The 13,884-nt window shown below is 42.3% G+C and overlaps 1 protein-coding gene across 9 annotated transcripts in view; it reads left to right on the plus strand.

Annotated features, from left to right (window-relative positions):
• Positions 1 to 13,884, plus strand: part of KALRN (kalirin RhoGEF kinase) — a 474,406-nt gene that overhangs the window by 420,774 nt on the left and 39,748 nt on the right. For 6 of the 9 annotated variants that reach the window (XM_039698216.1, XM_039698235.1, XM_039698246.1 and 3 more), the window contains 7 exons: positions 1,954 to 2,049; positions 3,654 to 3,784; positions 7,351 to 7,417; positions 8,676 to 8,779; positions 11,163 to 11,232; positions 11,808 to 11,894; positions 12,735 to 12,893. In XM_039698216.1, coding sequence (XP_039554150.1) covers positions 1,954 to 2,049; positions 3,654 to 3,784; positions 7,351 to 7,417; positions 8,676 to 8,779; positions 11,163 to 11,232; positions 11,808 to 11,894; positions 12,735 to 12,878 — 699 coding nt within the window. In that variant the 3' untranslated portion in view covers positions 12,879 to 12,893. Of the gene's footprint in view, positions 1 to 1,953; positions 2,050 to 3,653; positions 3,785 to 7,350; positions 7,418 to 8,675; positions 8,780 to 11,162; positions 11,233 to 11,807; positions 11,895 to 12,734; positions 12,894 to 13,884 lie in introns of those variants that run through there. The other 3 variants (XM_039698264.1, XM_039698272.1, XM_039698296.1) reach the window with 2 other exon arrangements.

Here is a 13,884-nt window from a genome sequence, read left to right on the forward strand (position 1 = left end):
CAATGTTTGAGCCGTGCTGGAGCTGAAAACTTTTTAATGGCATTAATTTGAGCACAGTGTCCTGGTCATGTCCTCCCTCTGTGCTTACAGGCATGGGCTTAGGCTGGCCCAGCAGCAGTGTGGGGCAGTAGCTGTGGTAGGTGGGAAATGTCTGCAGCTATGGGAGGTGACACTTTTCCCTGAGTCCATCTGCCAGGCAGCAGTAATTGTGCCCCTCTGCTCCTGGAGGCTCTCATAAAGACAAATTGCAAGATATTTTCATATTAGAAATTCATAATTTGATTTCTGATGAATAGAAATACCCTATTTCTATTTTCCCCACTCAGAGCAGACTATTTTCCATCACAGAAGTTTTATTTAACCCTGAAATTCTTGTAGGCAGCAAATATTTTCATGCTTCCTTCAGAATCCTGCAGTTATTTACTTTTCAGAGATATTGAGCAATTTCAGTTAAAATAAGTGACAGCAACAGCTGTTTAGTGCCTCCAAAAATTGGGCTCCTCCGGCCCAAATGGCTATGTTTGGCAGTTATCATCAATGTATTTGTCCAGTATCTCTTCAGAGTCCTTATTTTTAGTCTTTTCCTAGACACATCTGTCTGCATTGCAGGTGAAACAGGCAGGTTGAGTTTTTACATTAGTATGAGATTCCTGCATTACCAGCCTAATTCCTCAATTACCAGCCTGATTACCTGTAGTTTTTGTTGTTGTTGCAATTAGAGCTGTTGATTAGGTGTATTATTTGTGAAAGAGGTCTTGATGAATAGCAGTGTGTTCATGTTTCTGTTCTGTCACAAGGCTTCTGGTTAGGATTAATCTCCTTTGCTTTTTTTTTTTTTCCCCCCTTCTCCTGGGCTACTCAACAGGAGTAGCCTCCCCAGAGAGCTGCTGAAAAAGGGTGGCCAGCTGCCTAATTCCTGCCATCCCATTTTCCCATCTCCCTCCCCAGCCCTGTTTAATCTCAGATGGGTGTTTGCTGGCACCTGCACAGTGACTTCACTGAAATAGCTGCCCTCCACAATACTTTCATTAAGCAGCTGTGGGATGAATAAGCTTTTTCATAATTTATAAAAATTTAGCCATGCTTTAGTCTGTGTCAGCCTGACAACAAAAAGAGATTGTCTAAGGGCTTGTAGTTTTAGTCAGTGCTTGTGTTGCCTTCAGAAGAAATGTATATGCAGGTGAGCTAATAAATCCCAATTCCCATAGCTACCAAGTGGGTTTGGGTGTTCAGACTGAGGTTTCTTAGGACAGCAATCAAGGGGTGATTTTGCCATTGTAGAGCAAAAAACTTAAACTAGAACAGAGTTTTTCTGTCCTCCTGTGCCAGGTGCCCAGGAGAGGTGAGACGTGTAGGGGTGTTTTGTCTCCAGTGGTTGCAGAAAGGGGACAGAAGAGTTTTAGATGACTGAAGTTGCATGAGTGGGAGATGTCATCCTAAGTGCATTTGGAGTTGCAATTGATCTGTGAGGAAAGATGAGGGATGATTTGTTCCCCACCCAATTTCTTCCCCCCTGCCTGAAATGCCATGTGTACTTTCTGCTTAACTGCTTTTATCAAATATGCATGTATGGGAGAGGGGAAAATTTCTTACATTTGCAGTAAGAAAATCAATTTTCTGGAGCCTGTAAGACTGTAGATGGCCTTAGAAGGAGGAACCAACTTTAAGAGAATTGTAACCTGTTTGTAAATGAGCTTCACTTCTTTGATGCTGTTCCCTGGTTCCAGTCCTGGAGCTGCTGCAGGGAGATGTGCAGCCAGAAGTGGATGGCAATTCCATGCTTGTCTGACACAGCAGCACTCACTCACTTGACCTACATGTGTCCCTCTCACCCCCCAGCTCCCGTTCCACGTTCCTTCTCCTGTCTCAGAAGCTTCTTCACTGACCGCCTGGTTTCTTTCTCCCTTCTCATCCTGCTAACTTGCTTTTCCTTTGCCACCTGGTGTCTTGCAGTCCTCTTCTTTGCTAGCTGCTCGACAGAGCTCCTCCGATGTCCCAACTGCTGCGGATCTTGTCAGTGCAATAGAAAAGTTGGTCAAAACTAAGCTGGTAAGTTTAGTGTTGTGAAAACCGTGTACACAACAGGCCCAGTGTGACTCCAAGGAAGGGCTTTAAAGGCTACCTCTTGTTCTGGTTTCCTTGCTTTCTACCTTCATCTGCTCTGCTTTTATTAACCCTGTGTGCTCTGCTTCTCAGTAGTGTCCAATATTTTGCTCCCCTGTGGGATGAAGCCTACATCTCACACAAGCTCTGCACTGCACAGTCAAAAGTCACTTCTGCAGTGGGCTTTGCAGAGCACGAGCTACTCTACTGTACAATTTCTGGGGTCTTGTTAGTATTCAAATATTTTACACAGTGGGATGTTTTGTTTGTTTGAAAGCGTGTTCTGAGGCACAGGGTTTTACTACCCAGCGTGAATTTGTTTGGTGTTCTGGTTTTGATGAAAAGACTCTCTAAAGAGTAGAACTGCTTGAAGTATCACAGCTGTGCTTTAATTTTACAAGGATTCATGTGTCACTTTTAATCTGCCTTGTCAACTCTTTCTTGCAGGGAGTGGAATAAGCAATAAAAATGCTCTGGGATTAATTTGTTCAAAAATTATCATGTCGTGTGTTCTCACTGTCTGATCCCCATGTCTGGTGGACAAGGAGTAAATCCTGTCTCATATCTTGGCTCCTTTTAAGTTTTCCCAGTGCAGTTCAAAAATGTTAATATCAAAGTTACACCTTTTTCTACATGTCCCAGGACCTCTAAAATTAGCTAAATGCTTTCTCTGAATAAATTTAACATAATTAACAAGCAGGGATATGATGAGCCTACAAAGGTTCATTTCCTTACATCTACTGGAATGATGAAGAGAGTAAAAAAAATCTAAAAATCCCCACAGTGATCATTAAATTACTGCAACTCTGAGGAAGCATCTTTACCTAGTGAATCATTTGAGAAGACTTTGGTATTTTCTCAGTTTGAGATGTTGGTACATGAAGAGAGTCAGCGTTCACAGAGTGCTTCATAAGGCGTGACTCGTAAAGGAGCTCTTTGTGGCATGGGAAACCAAGAAGGCTATTCCCAGAAAATTCACTTTAAATAGTTTTATTCCATTGAGGGACTAACACACTGAAAAGTATTTCATTAATCCAGTCAGACATATTTTTTGATGATATTTTATTTTCTCTCCTCCACGTGCAGTCTATTAGACTATTACAACTAATTTCAAGGGATTTGGGGCAAACATTAATTATTGTGGAACCTTACTATGTGTCCATCTATTTCCATTTTGTGTTTTATTTTACTACAAGAATCCCCCATTCAGCTTTTGGCAGAGGAGCTTTTAACCACATGTAGCTTAACAATGGTCCTGATTGAGACATCAGGATATTTCCAGGTTGATTTGAAATAACTTGGAAGAAGTTTTTTTTCTCAGATCTACTGGAACATCTTTTTCCACCTTCTAACAAGAGGATGACAACTCCGCTTTAAGGCTTTTTTTGTGGGGTCCTACATCAACCTAAAACTAGTTTGGCTGTGTTTTATGAAATTCTGCAGGAGAGTATTTCTGAATACTTTGTAGTGTTGGTTGCAGAAGTGACTTGAATACTGATGCTGAAGTTTAAGGAGAATGTTTATTCTATTGTTCTTTGGGGTTTTTTTAGACCCTCGAAGGAGGATCTTACCGAGGAGGCTTAAAAGATGCCACTGGCTGCTTAAATGAAGGAATGACGCCTTCAACTCCCCCACGAAACCTTGAAGAGGAACAAAAAGCGAAAGCAATGAGAGGCAGGATGTAAGTTATGTTACTGGTTCTTTCCAAAATATGTTCTCTAGAAGGACACACAGCAGCTCTCCAGGAGTACTTCGTAGTCAGTGAGTGAGCCTGGAACTGAGAATAAAACCTTGCTTGCTTCCTGTTTTTCTTAACATGTAAAAGCACTTCATAAAATCACTTCCACACACAGGAAATTCGTCGTCATTCAAAAATGTACAGCTTTTACACCAGATTGCAAATATCTATTGCTGTAAAAGCCTCTCAAGAGCTCAACAGGTATTACTGAGATGTTTGCATTGGTAGTTACTGCATTGCCAGAGGTGAAATCAACTCTCAGAGCAGGGATATGTGGTTGACCTTATTAGCTACCTTTGAGAAAAAGAACAGAGAATCCCTCTAGGATTTTTTTAAAGAAATATTTTTTGCCCTCATTATTAGCAAAGGAAGGGGCAGGATTCAGATGCATCTGTGGTGGAAACATGCCACAGAAAAGAAAGTTCCATTTGGGAAACTCTAATGTTCATGGCAATGGGAGGAAAAAGAAGTGATGACAGCTCATGAAAGTTGTTTTTTAAAATTAGCTGTACACTGCCTTAAATTTAAGAAAAATAATGCTTATTCCTTCAAAGCCTGTAATGATTAAAGCATTTCTTAAATGTGTGTTCAGCTGAAGAACATGGAGCAACAGGATCAAGAATTATATGAAAGAAAGCTGACGTGGCTGTTTTTTTTTTTGTATCACCTCTTCCACTTACAACAGTAACTGCAATGATCTGATCAAATGGTAGATTGAGGGGAAAAGAACATTCCATACAGCTCTGATGGGATGTGGTAAGGGGAGAGGTGGAAGAAGAGCTCCCCATTTGGGAAAGATGCCAAGTCAGGGAAGAACAAGGAGGTGGTTAAGAGTAGAAGATGAAGTAGAAGCAAAGTGTCACAGATCTGTGGAAGCCATCATTTGCTCCTGCAGTTTGTTGCAGGAAGCCAGAGAAGGGATACAGTGAGGGACCACAACTCCCAGCAGCAGACAAGAACATGACAGCCCTGGATGTGTTTCTGGATGGCAGAAGTTTTCTACAAGGCAGCTGTCAGCCTTCCTGCAGGGAACCTCTCTGCCCATGACTGTCTCCTAGAAGCTCCTCAGTATTGCAGGATCTGGAGTTCCTCTGGTAGCAATTCATTAATTAGGTGGCTGGCAGCAAACTGCAGGTTGCAGTTTTAGTGCAGAGGCCTCTGCCACTGTAAGCTCAGCTACAGGAACGCTTCTGGCAGGGGACTGGCAGCCTATTATGTGCAATTAGTAGCTGCCAGAATTCCTAAACAGCAGGATGTTTAGGAGCACCTGCTAGTGGCTTTCAGCACAAGACATCTGTCTCCCCTCCAGCTCCCTTCTGTCTGTGTTCTGTGTCCCTGGAGCTTGCTGGGTTTAATTCCATAGTCATGTGAGGCAGCTGATCTCCCAGCTCGAGCTGTGACCCTCCAATCCCCACAAAACAGCAGCACAGGCATGGGCAGCAATGTCCTCTGTTCCTGGCAGCACATCCATGCCAGCAGTTAGCCCTGGTGTGAGGAAACTCCTTATTCCATCAGGCTTGATTGCTGCATTTCTGTGAGGAGTAAGACGATAGTCTTATTGAGTGTCATTGTGCAGTATAGGTCTAATACAGAGTTTCCAAGATATCCAGCTATTCAGACTCAGTCAGAAATCCTGTTCATGTCACTTTAAATACAGCTGTGTAGTCAATACCTGCTGGTGACCAGGGCACTTTGCAAACAGCTCGCTGCCCTTGCTCCCTGTTATCAGAGCAGGAGACGAGTGAACTTGAATTTTTGCCTACATGCATCTTAGAAACCTTATATTTGGGAGTACCTATAAGGTGCTGCATCAGGTACTTCAGAGAATGAGTAGAGATGGTCAAGGCTGAATATTCCTGCTTGGTAGGAAGAGAGGAGCAGAGGGAACCCTGGTGCTGAATTTAAGCACTGGATTTGCAGAACCTGAATCCTCACAGAGGTGTGAATTGGCAGGTTTTGTCTGTTCACCAGAAACGTGGTTGCTGCACTGATTTTCAATAAACACACAGTTGCCTGCATGTCCTGCAGTGTTATGTACTATAAATACCTGCTGCTTCATTTTTAGAGCAGAACTTGGCAGGGTGGATCCTTGCAGTAACCTTGTAGGTGGGAGATGTTCTTCCATTCCCTCCACAGCTCTCTGTGCCTGTTGGGAGCAATGCAAACAGAGGTGGTGCTGGCTGGAAAGTCCCCTCCTGGCCCTCCTCTCTGGGCAGAGGGAACAGTGGAGCCTGTCCCAAGGACAGAGGGGACTGTGGAGCCTGTCCCAAGGGCACGGTGGGTCAGGCAGCCCGAGGGGCTGTGCAGCACACGCCTGCTCAGGCCATGTGCTCTGGGAAAGAACAGCCTCTTGCCTTTTGCCTCACACGTGTTTGCTGCCCAGGCACAACTTGGCACAGAGCTCCGGAGAGCACAAGAGTCTGGTGTGGCTGCTGCCAGCCCTGCCTGCTGCCAAGGGGGCTGGATTTCACTCTCAAACCAACAAGAAGCTGTTTGACTTTTTTCTGCCACATGGCCAAAGTATCGTGTCTGCTTTGTCTGAGCAAGGGACACGTTGCAAGCGCAGCAGGAGCAGGATTTTTTTTCTCAGTAGCCTCTCATAACTAAATCTCTCCTTGCAAAGTGCCAGTCTGGTTGGCTTTTTCTCTCCAGGCTTTGTCTTTGCACTGTTAGCTCTCAGCCCTATCCCTTCAAGGGGGTCAGTCTGGTGTTTGATGTGGACAGAGCAATATCAGACATGAAAGCACTCCTCTGTCTTGTTAGCCTTGTTACTGCCATAGCAAACTTGAGGACAGATGGAGTTTACTTGTCATATGCCAAATCTATGTATTGGCATAATTGAGAGACAAACTGTCTGCAGCAAGCTGTAACTTTTTGAAATTATCCTCAAAAGAACATTATGTGATTAGTCAGTTTGAGTGAGGAGGGGCTTTTTTTAGCTTGCTGTTGTTTGCATGCATCAGGCCTTCATCAGATGACTTCCCCTACCTGGGGTTAAGACATTGGACACCCACACATAGATTACCTGCTCCAAAAGATTAAGCTCTTAGCTATGACAGCAGAGGGGATTTGTTTTCCAAGTGTTTGAACTTCCAAATTGATACTTATTGATGTATCTTGGGTGAAGCCAGAGGGACTGGGGCAAGGATTCCACTCCTGCTTGCTGCAGAATGGGTCAGGACATGTGTCATCACAGGAGATGGGGACAGGAGATCAGGGAGAGGTAGTTTAAGGTACAGACAGCTGTTTGTGCTGCTGTTCTTGCACCATCCTGAGACATGGGGGGGAAGAGGGGTAGCAGGAAAGAATGGTTAAGAGATTTGAAACCACTCTGACCTGACATGTGATGTTTTTGTCTCTCACATTCCACTGAGCTCTGAGTGAAGGGTGAATTGTGTTATTTGATCTGGATGATGATGGGGTTTTATGGTGAGGTTGTATGTGGTAAAGGAACAAATGGTAATGCCAAGGAATATGGTCAAATACTTGTGTGTTCTGTTTTAATTTAGGTTTGTCTTAAATGAGCTGGTGCAGACTGAAAAAGACTACGTCAAAGACTTGGGAATTGTTGTGGAGGTGAGCTGAAGCAAACCCTGCTATGCAAAATGTTTTCCCACTAAAAAGCACCATGCTGACAAGTGACAACAAAAAATACAGCATGAGAAACAAACTGCTTTATTTTGCAGTCTGCTTCCATGGTCCCCTTCTCATGTTGACAGAAACAAGAAGAAATGCCTTTGGAAACTATTTTTGTTTCCATCTAGCAAATGTTGTATTTTAGGTTCAATTCCAGTGTGCAAAGGTTTTTCTTGGCTACCCTACTTGTGACAAACTCTTTTTGCTGTAATGCAGCTTTGGAGGCATTGGTGGAGAATTAACTTGTGATCCTACACTTATTTCATGCTTTTCTTCCCATCATGTTGGGTAATGGTAACACATAATTTCCTTGAATTTGCACCTGAACTTATGTCCTGTGTCTGAGTACCTTTCCAGAAGCTGGGCCTGGAAATGTTTTGAGGTGCATGTTTGTCCTGTAGATTATTGTTTTGCAAAAAAGTCTGAGGTAAAAGAGAGTTTGAGGGGTTTTTGCATTAAAAACAGTCTTCTTTTTTAAGCTTCAACTTCAAAGATTTGGCTGATCCCTAGGGATCACCTGTCACATCTAACTCAGTACAAGGTTCAGTTTTTTTCCCAGCAAGAACTCAGAACTGGAGACATGTGATTCACTAGTGGCATTCACTAGTCCAGAGAGAATTATCAGTCTATCTAACAGTGATTTTCAACAGCTTCCGAACTTGAAAACATTTGTGTTATGTATGCACCACTGGCAAACCTGACAGGGCTGTCATGCTCCAAAGACTTACAAAGAAACTCTCAGGAGGTGTGAGAAATCCCGTTCTCGTGACTCTAAACTTACTGCTTGGCTTTGTGCTCCCACAAGATACTCATGGTGATGAATGGAAGAGATCTGTACAGTCTATAGACTGTATAGACTCTATAGAGTCTGATTTCTTCCTCTTGAGCAAAGAGCTTGACAAACTACTTTGTTTAACTTTTATCAATTGCTTGTCACTTCAATTACATCTAATAATGTTTTGTATAAGTATTGCAGATATTCTAAACAGATCCTTTAAAGTTTTCTTTTAAGGAAACTGTGTAATTTAAAGTATCTGCTTAGGTTTCTGTTTTGTAAATGTTCGAAAGATATTTTAAGCATTTTCAATGTAAAAAATCCTGGCATTAAACTTTTGCTTCTGTAAAAAAGAAAAATACTGTAATTATGCTCCCCCTTCAAATGTGTCCTTTGCTGAATCAGTGATCCTTAATCCTAAAGGGCTTCATGAAGAGGATGGAAGAAAAAGGAGTTTCTGAAGATATGAAAGGGAAAGACAAAATTGTATTTGGCAATATTCACCAGATCTATGACTGGCACAAAGAGTAAGTTTTTGGTTTAGTTCCTCTTTAAACACCTCCTAACCTCTTGTCCATAGAGGATTGCACTATATGGTGTCTGTATGTCTAAGCTGCTTTTAATTGAATATCATCAGGTCATTCAGGGCTGAACTTCCAAAGGACTCTCTTTAGATTATTCTCTCTGTTGGTTTGTAAGTGCTGCTTAATAACATCACAAATCCAGGATACCTTGAATCCTGAGAAGATGTTCTGATTCATGTGCTTTTAGCCACAGTTTCTCAATACCCCAAATCCTGATATAGGGCTTTGTTTACCCAGCCAGAACCAGCACAACTGCATGATGGAAGGCATTGTGCTTACCTGAAATCATTTTTCTCAGGGAAGTAAGAACTTTGATGTTGATAGCTTTGCACTGCCTGGCTCCACAGGAGGGTGTTTGTCATGCTGTCTGTGATCAGGTACAGCTTTATGCTGGCTCAAACACCGTGCCAGCAGAGCTGGTCAGTGTGACAGGGATGCTTACACAGGAGGCTGCCCTGTGTCAGTTCTGTGCTGCTGATGGCTCTGTCACTCTTGCTGCTGAGCCCCAACAAGAGGCTTGCCTGGGAGGTTCCCTGTGGTCCATCCACAGCTCCCGAGCTACTGCTCATAAACATTCCCAGCATCACTCTCAGGGAGTTGCTGCTTGTGGGGTGTTCACTGGATCTTCAGAGAAGCTACTGGGGCTGCCATAAGTTCCTTGAGTTTCTTGGGTCACAGCTGTAGCCTCAATGCATCCTGCTGACAGGCAGTAGCAGTGTGGAAAGTCATGGTTTTCTTCCTGTGTCTCAGCAACATCTTCACATGCAGCTGATGGGGTCATGAAGGCTGATCATACCAGTGTGTTTGGCTAGAAGGGTGATAAAATGTAAATTGCTTCAAGGTCCTTCTCCCCTGAAAGCCCTTGCATGCTTTGGCCAAGCTGATGCTTTTGGCTCTGAGTTAGGAACTCCATTCCTTGAAAATCTTACCCACAGGAGTAGATTTTGAAAAGCTGCTGGAAACACAAGCCCCGGGCCATTTCCCGTGTAACTTTGTGAACAGTGCCTGGCTTATGGGCAATATGGTCATCATTTCAATTCTGCCACTCAGAAATTCTCTGCAGCTCCAACTAACTAAACTTTGAGCATGCATGTACAGACTTGAACAATGGGCATTAGGCTGGATCTTCCTTCAGCTCTGGACATTTCCCTCACCCAGGAAGCACAGTATCCTTGCTGTCGTGTGTCCCATAGGTGCTTATCCCATGGCCTGTCCTTATGTTCTGACAGATGACCTTGTGAGCACAAAGTAAAAAATGTCAGAGAAAGCTTCACTTTATGTTAAGTTGATATCAGAAAATGGAATGTGTTTACCAGTGCCATTCCTTGATTAAGTGTGAGGATAGGAGTTTTCTGTAACACAAATGGAAAGATTCCCTATTTTTAGCTCTGTATATCTGGGTCAAGAAGTCTATTTAAATGCAGATGAATGTAGCATTTATAGAGGATTTGGTTATGGAAGCAGCCGTATCTAATGGTAGTAACGGAGATTTTTAATTGGGACATCTGTCCAATTTGCATCGTTTTTCATTTTTTGAAGTTCTGGGATTTCTTGGGATCAGAAAGCATGTCCTCTCACAAAATCTGGCTACTGTTGCAAATCTGTGAAGGCTGAAATTTGAGACTGAAATCCTGAAACGAAAAAGAGGAAGATCATGTCTGAATTTGCCTACCACATAGAAAAATCTAGCAGTGTTTCTGAAGTTTTCACCTCACTTCTAGGCATCCCAGTATATTCTATGAGCTAGAATGAATGACCTCCCTGAAGCTGCAAGTCAGGATGCAGATGATGTTTATGAATTACTGTGACTATTATGAATTAGATATTGTGATTTATTATTAAATTAAAACCAGTGGGAAATAGAACTTAACCATAACTCCACCAGCAACACATGTTGATTTATTTATTCAGGTGGAAACATATAGCAAGCTCTTTCATGTTGACCAGTACAAATCTGCTCATGGAACTGAGAACTCCTGGTAAAACTGGAGTTTTCATAAGCTGAGTTTTCACAAGCATTTTGGTATATGGGAGGGTTTTACTTCTGGAGGTCTCAGTGAAGGAAAGCAACTCTTGCAATCAGATAGTTGTCAACCCTTTCTGAAAACTGAAACCACTTCAGAGTAAAGAAGAGCAGACAGTTTGCACATTTCACAGCTCTCATCTAATGATTTAGAAATCCCACCATTAAGGGCTGAAGCCAAGCTTACCTTTTAATTTATTATTGAATAGTGGAGTTAAAATGCCACTGTTACATCTGAAGGATGACTAGTTTGCTGCTGGGATGACCTGAAGTATTCTGAAGTGTTCATATCCTTTCTTTTAGCTTTTTCCTGGGTGAACTGGAAAAATGTCTTCAAGAACCTGAGCGTTTAGCACAGCTTTTTATTAAGCATGTAAGTTTTATTTTGTTTCCTGTATCTACTACAATTGCCTTCTAGGATGTGATGGCTCCTTTTCAAAACCACCTGTTTGTGTTGACTTGATACTTTTATGTGTCTAAACTGAATTTAAACATAAAGTTTCCCCATAGTTACACATTTTCAGTGGGCAGCTGGATTGCACTAAGGCTTTAATCATTGTCTTCTTGCAGACAACTTACTTGGGAGGCAAAATTGATGTGGCCAAGGACATCTGCCAAAATACCATTATGGCAGGTACTTGCCAGCTGCTGTAATTTACATGTTCATGTGATGTTAGCCAAAGCATAACCCTAGAGGAACTTTCAGACCTGTCAGTGTGGGTGTAGCATCTCTCACTGGCCACAACCCAGAAATCTCCCCTTGCCTAAGTGCAGATGTGGAGAACAGAACCAGTTACCGAATTTCTTTCCTGCTTTAGCAAACTAAATCTTTGATTAAACCAAAAATAAGGAAGACCAAGGAGAACATCATAGCAACTTTCTACCACCTTTTAATAGCAGAAGGGTAGCCAATATCTCACGTGGCTGCTGTGCCTCTTGCCTTCACAGGAGCGGCGATTGCACATGTATGTGGTGTATTGCCAAAACAAGCCCCGCTCTGAGTATATAGTAGCTGAGTATGAAACGTACTTTGAGGTAAGCACAGCTCATTGTACATTATTACTGCTTACAGCTCTGAGTCCAGGTCAAGGAGACTGTTCTGTGACCTCTGGGGTTTGCCTAAAGCAAACTCCTGAATATTTGATACTGTGTGTGGTGCTGAGGTCTCTGCCGTATGGAGAAAGTGTTATTATTTAATTGCTTTCAAATTCTCATATTGTGAATTTCTAAAAAATATTGATAATAAATACTGATAATTCTAATAAATATTGGTAATTTCTAATAAATGTTTCTAAAAAATATACTAACTGTGTGTGGCCCTCAGAGTACCACAAATGCACTAATTTCTGTTCCAAGTAAAACAGGACTTTTAAATCAGTAGTGTACAAACAAGAGGGGAGGTAAAAGCTGTTGGAGCTGGGTGGTGCCTCTCATAAATCCCCAGTAACTCTGTCTGTTTCAAGAAGTCTTCGTGACTAGACACATTTTGATAGTAAAGTGAAAGAAGCTTGTTTAACAAGGGAAAGATGTTTCCTTTCACCCCAGAGCAGGAGGTTGCTCTGCAGGACTCACTGGTGAGCTAATCCCCAGTGCAGTGGGGAGGGTGACCCTCAGTCCTTGCTGGGCTGCTGGCTCAGCTCAGAGCAGGAGGGATCCTGAGCTTCCCAACGCCTCCCAGCTCAGTCACAGCTTCTACCCAGGCCTTGCCTAAATAGGATGTGCCAGATTTTTATATCCTCAGAAATTCCCTCTTGCAAACAAAAGATTAAGAACAGACCAACTTTCAGTGGTCGTAAGTCTCTGCTGAGACATTTTATCATGTTGTCTGTCTTACTCTGTGATTGTTTGCAATTGTTTTTAATCCTCATTTTTTAGGAGGTTCAGCAGGAAATAAGCCAACGGCTGACCATCAGTGACTTTCTGATTAAACCCATTCAAAGAATAACTAAATACCAGCTTCTTCTCAAGGTGAGTGAAAAATACAGTTTGGATTTAACTCTAGTCTGCATGTTGCATTAGATGACTGTTATTTTAAATCAGCCTTAGACTTAACTGAGGAATAAATTAATCAAATTAAGAAGAAAGAGGGATCTGCTCTCTGAGCTTGCAATGACAGAGGCCTGTGGAAGGCATCCAGAGAGCAGGAGGCCACATCTGTGTGAGTAGTTTGTAATTTAGGATAGTAAACAGATTTTTTTTTTTAGACTTTCTTTTGAAATTTTTTAATAGAAGAGTACACTTCAAATAGGACTTTTCTTCCTCTGAAGTTTCAGAGCAAACTTTCAATTTTGTTTTTAACTGGAACAAAGATACACAAGCATACTGCTAAAGTCTGTCTTAGGTGCTGAATGGCATGCTTCCAGTAAATGCTGTAGCCTCCATTTCTGAATATCTGTCTTCAAATTAGCTGAAGAAACTTATTTTCAGAATATTCTGTTGTCTTAAAATCTGGGGAGCTCACCACAATTTTTTTCCCAAGGAGCCTGACCACTCTGGTTTATGCTGACTTATCCATAATGACAATTATACAGCATTTTTGAAAATTCATCCCGAGGGGTCTAAAGCCAGGATCTAAAATCAGGCACGTCTAAACCCACCCTGTAATCTCCAGCAGCACCGGGGCTCTGAGCTGGTTTCTCCTCTTTTTTGGACTATATCCCAGCAGGCTGCCATCAGCTCAGGTTTGGGAATTGCCCACTAGCAAAGGCACAGCAGTGCATTCCCCAAAATGCCAAAAGGAAAAGAAAAATCTCTGCAAGCTTTAATGAGACTAATTATATATATTACCAGAGCAAAATAAGTGATGAACCTTACCTGCCCTGCCTATTGGTAAGGTCTTACCAATTACAGGTTAATACCTGGCAGTATTAACATGTTAACAGCTCCCACCGAATTGAACAGCATCCAGGAGGAGACTTGAGAGTTAAAACCCCACAGAGTACAGCTTGTGGCTTGTAACTAAGCCAGTGTAGGCTTTGGGGAGAGAATTCATCTCCAAAATGAATTAAGATTTGTCTTACTGCCT

The sequence above is a fragment of the Passer montanus genome, unplaced genomic scaffold (genome assembly GCF_014805655.1).
Source record: "Passer montanus isolate IOZ18808 unplaced genomic scaffold, ASM1480565v1 scaffold1, whole genome shotgun sequence".
Classification (NCBI taxonomy): Eukaryota; Metazoa; Chordata; class Aves; order Passeriformes; family Passeridae; genus Passer; species Passer montanus.